The 4,900-nt window shown below is 44.9% G+C and overlaps 1 protein-coding gene across 1 annotated transcript; it reads right to left on the bottom strand.

Moving 5' to 3' along the window:
• Positions 1-2,365: 2,365 nt before the first annotated feature.
• ATP5O (ATP synthase, H+ transporting, mitochondrial F1 complex, O subunit) lies at positions 2,366-4,885 on the bottom strand. Its single transcript, XM_010194902.1, has 5 exons — positions 4,772-4,885; positions 4,259-4,388; positions 4,028-4,140; positions 2,840-2,926; positions 2,366-2,542 (listed from the first exon to the last, which is right to left on the bottom strand). Exons 2-5 carry the CDS (start codon positions 4,350-4,352, stop codon positions 2,429-2,431), a joined length of 408 nt encoding a protein of 135 aa, XP_010193204.1. The 5' UTR covers positions 4,353-4,388; positions 4,772-4,885; the 3' UTR covers positions 2,366-2,428.
• Between the last annotated feature and the right edge of the window lie 15 nt (positions 4,886-4,900).

Raw genomic sequence — 4,900 nt, 5'->3', positions numbered from 1 at the left:
CAGGCCATGCTATGGGTACTTTCTACTTCCTGTTGGTAAACGGTTTGAAAAAGAGATAGCTCTAGTATGTTTTTCAATAATACTTAGAACTGGGAAATCCCTCTCCCTGCTGGTGGTGGTGTTACTTTTTAGTGCACTTTTTGGTACCAGTTAGTTTCCTTTTTTTTTTCCTTAAAAAAAGGAAGTATCGTACTGTCTTGTATTCATATGATCCTAAAAATGATGAAGGCATTATAAAATAAGTTACGGCCAAATAGGAGAAAAAGTTACTCTTTTTTTCCCCCCAGAGAAAATAGAATTAATTTGTATTATTCACTTACATCACATCTAACTATTCTACAGTAAAATGTTCATACTGTGAAGTTGGCTTCTTTTTGTTTTTTTTTAAAGCGTTCGTAATAGGTGTAATGAATAATTATGAATCAGACACCACTGTTCCTCCTCAGACAATTTCAACTGTACTTTGGTTGCTGTGAATGTGTTGTTTCCTCAGCCGCACTCGGTTCAATAATTCTATTTTCAGACAAGGTCCAATTAGGCAAAAGTCCTTAAACTGCGTTCACCTGGTTGAGGAATTGTGCCGCTTCCCAGACTGCAGTCACCGAGGTGGAAACTGCCGATACGGTTTTAGGCTGTGCAATTTGTTTGACAAAGATGAGACTGTAGTTGTGTGAGTGAAATTATGCAAGAATAAATCCAATTTTTTTTAAAGTTTACCTGCGTACTGTGACATTCTTGAGGAGCGCTGAAGAAGTGATATGGTGCCAGACATGTCAAGTAAATCTTCAGATGAGCATTTTTGACAAAAGGACTACACAGGTGTAAATGATAAAAAAGAATAATTAAAAAACCACCCCCCCAGAGAAAAAATCCCAACCACAGACACTTGGTTAAGAGGCGAGGTGCGATTACCTTGTGGCATTAGGGCATTGCCCAGGCCCCGCTCTATGGCCAGGCACACCAGCAGCAATGTTTACGCAGCTCATCAGCGACCGCTCTATGGCTCTGCTGCCCCAGAACACAAACACAGTGAGTCCCACGCTGATCTCTCCCCTAATTTTTGTTAATAATTACTGAACTTGGCCAGCTGCCCTGAGGGCAACACCCTCTGTGTCCTATTAAGCAGTGGGTCCCTCTGTCTAGCTCAGCTAATGCCTGCACCCTGAGGATTTATTTATTTTTCCACAGCTGTTTTGGGACTGGGTCAGCACAGCCCTGTAGCCCCCTGTGTCACCCACCCTCATCACAGACCCCACAAATTTCAGCGCTCCCTCCCCTTCCACAGCACAAGCCCACTCTGCAGCTCCCACTGCCTCCAGAACAACCACTTTATTCTGTCTCTGGGGTTGCTGGGCCATTTCCATCTGCCACCCTCTGACCCCAGGAGACCTGGTGGAAGTTGAGCACAGCATTTACTTCTCCTACCCCACCTCCTTCCAGTGTGAAGTACCAGAGAAAGCACAGAGCCAAACAACCTCCCCTACAGGGACTACTTCTACTTATTAAAAATGTTTTTAAAAAAACGTGGCTGATGAACAGGTTTCAGTAATAACCCAACTGGAATGAGCTAGCACTATTAGTTACACCCCTGCAAGGATGGTATCCGTCCACAATTAAGTCATCAGTTCTTGGTCAAGAACCATCCAGCAGAAACAGGCAGCTTGCACTCCTGATTTCAGAAGCTGGCTGAAGATCACCTAAGCAGAAAGCAGAGGCACAGCCCTTCAAGGCCGGACAATTATGAATGCACCCAGACATCAACCGAGAAGCACACACAGCCAGTTGTGACAACATTGCCATAGTGCTTGCTAGTCCTGAACCCCTGTCCTGTCCCAGACATCTCTGTATGCAGTTTAAAGCTGCAAACACCCCAGCCTCTCACTGGTAAGCTTTCAGAGGGTAATTTTGGTTTAAGGCATATACAGAACTCTCCCCAGCAACAGGCACATGCAAGTAAACTGGGCCTGATTTAGTGTTTGCTGCTGTGAATGCACTGATGACACCACTGTTTCAGCAGCCACTGTCACTCATGAAAGCATCCACCAGTCGCAGTCTGTGTTTGTGCCTTCTGCACGCACAAGCAGCACATGTGGCAGCAGGATGGTGGCACTGCCATCCTGACAACACCTTGAGCGAGTTTTTGCTGGAGACCAACAGAGCCTCAGCAGCCACGACCCTATTTATCAGCTCCTCCAGCACTATTCTCCATGTCCTTCGGAGCAACGCTCCCCTCCATTCAAAGTGAGCTGGAGTCTTGAGCTGTGTGATGAAGAGTCCAGTGAGGACTAAGTGACACTCACTGCAGCTTCATCACCTTTCTCCCTCAGTGCTGCGTTCCCTGAATCAAAATACTTCACACCGTCTGTTCAAGAAGTAATTTTATTGTTTCCATCTGATAGGTTTCAGCGTGAATGTCGAGGACAGCTTGCTAGACAGTCTCTCTCATGATTTTGGTGAGCTTCTGGATCTTTGACCTTGTCGACATGTCCACGTACTTCTCCCCAATATTGACAATCATGCCACCAAGGATGGACGGATCAGTCTAAAGAAGAAATATTGAACATAAATTCTATTAGCAAAAATCTGTTAGCCTGGTACATAATTTTTACACACGTAAAAGAAAAAAGCTTTTGTAAAAAAGAGCTTTTTAAAGTAATTTTGCAGTCACTGTATTCTGTACTGTTAAGATTTTAGTAATTAAAGCGTCATCAGGTCTACAAGAAAACACAGAACTATGTAATACAGCAACTGGATTCAGTAAAATGATTTTTTTTAAAAGATCAGAAGTCCAGCTTAACATGAACTTCATGAAATTTATTTACAAATAGAAAATCCAGACCTTGGTCTCCAGCTTCAAGACCTCTCCCTTAGCCAGGAATCCATTCAGAGCACTTTTTAGCTCAGTAAGGCTGGCATCATCCAAGGGCTGAAAAATATGAAGAGAAGGAAAATGAAGGGCTTGAAAATATTCAAATGATATAATGAGAACCTGAATTTTCTGTTCAGATTCTTCTGAAGACACACTTCCACCAGGTATGCCAATAAGTAGCCTTCTTGAACAGGAGTATCCAAAGGACAGCACAGAACCAGAAGTCACTTGTGCCCTCCTAATTTCATGAAAAGTTGTGTTATTTGCGCACATATTACTAGCAAAAGTTTGATGCTGACATCTTCAGACAGAACACGTCAGGAATCCGTACTTGTCAAAGCAAGCACTTGATAGAAGACCTTGAGATCTGCCTCACAGGAGTGTTTAGGCTGAACATCGATTTAATTTGCTACTTCTAACGATTAAAATTACCAGCTGGACCCAGTTAATTTGAAGCTGATGAGTCTCTTTATTTACTCCAGGTAAGCAGTTCACTGTAGCCCTACCCAAGGGCTGTATGTTTACACTCCACACCAAGCTGACCATCTTCCCGCTCTAACAGACCTGGCTATGGAGCCATTAAGGAAGAAGTTACTGAAGGGCCAGAACCACCGTGCCTCCAGCCTAACACTTACAGCTCACGGAGACACCCCCTTCCCAAGCACCAGCCAGACTGGCCTGCCTGCTACTTTTGAAAAAGTCTTCCTACAGTTTCAGAGTTAGACACTGCTCCTGACTACTGCAGGTAGTGAATTAGGTAGCTGCTCCCCGTGAAGCACAGCACCAAGCACCACAGGCATTCTCAGCCCTATCAGGTATCTGCCTTGCTCCAGCTAATCTGTTAGTTCTGACCTGATCTGTATGGTCCTGATGACAGAAATAAGCTGACAGGCCAGGGTGACTTTTACCAGACACTGGTTCACACACAGGAAGGAAAGATGTTACCTGTTAAGCTGAAATGGGAGGAACAGGTTTTGACCAATAATTGTTGGATATCAAAAAACTATTTGCAGAAGGACTTTCATCTTGGTAGAGGCGGGGTGTTTCCTTGGTACACATACAGGAAATCACTCAAAATGTAGAGCGCAAAATTAAGCTAAAGAAGTTTGCCTTTTACATTGCTACCTGTTTAGCTCAATCTAGAGGATCCTAACTCACTTGTGCGGTAGTGACCGTGCACACCACTTCCCCTCGGTATGCACTCATGATCTTCCCAAACGCAGAAACAATGTCTGGAGTGTAACGCAAGCGGCCATTTTCAGCAAGCAAATCTGGAAGAGGCAGATATATATTGAAAGAGTTTAAAGCATCCACTAAAAGCAAATTTGTTTAGCCACCAGTAAAAACAAGTAGCCTCAGATGTTTTTCAGAATTCAAATGGTTACTCACTCATCAGGTTGACAGTAACAGTGGACATCCTCTCTTTTGCTAAAGCATCATTCACAGCTTTTTGCTTAACTGCACTCTTGGTATGAGGGTTCATAACAACACTGGATAGCTTGGGGTCCTTCAAAAGAGTCTAAGACAATACACAACATGATAAAGACCAGGTGTTTTCCAAGCATCACAAGGCCTAACTGGACTACCCTAAACAGGCAACGTGGTCATTCATTAAGAATAAAGGGGTCAGGAGATGGGAAGTGAAAAGGTAGCTCCAGGTATAGCTCATTTACTGTATGTTTCTTTTAGAGCCGATGCTCCTCCTGCCTCCTGTACCACATCCATGCAGCTTAACACAGGGGGCGCAGCACAGACAGCGGGAGTACCAGGCCAGCTGTAAGGGGAGTCCCACAGTGTGCAAGAGCTGGGCCCACCTCCCTCCTAAGAGGAATCAGTGGGTGAGCCCCACCAACCCCAACCTCCATCCGAGCTTAAGCAAACGCAGGCTGAAGAATACCTTACCCATACTCGGCTCAGCTCCTTCTCTACCTGGTCCAGCTTCTTCTGCTTGGTGGCGGCGGAGTACAGCGCGGTGGCATAGCGCCCTTCCAGCCCGTACACCTGGATGGGGGGCTGGGGGCGAGAGGAAGC

This window comes from Mesitornis unicolor, unplaced genomic scaffold (assembly GCF_000695765.1).
Source record: "Mesitornis unicolor isolate BGI_N332 unplaced genomic scaffold, ASM69576v1 scaffold27171, whole genome shotgun sequence".
Taxonomy (NCBI): domain Eukaryota; kingdom Metazoa; phylum Chordata; class Aves; order Mesitornithiformes; family Mesitornithidae; genus Mesitornis; species Mesitornis unicolor.
This window is presented reverse-complemented; position numbering and strand designations above follow the sequence as displayed.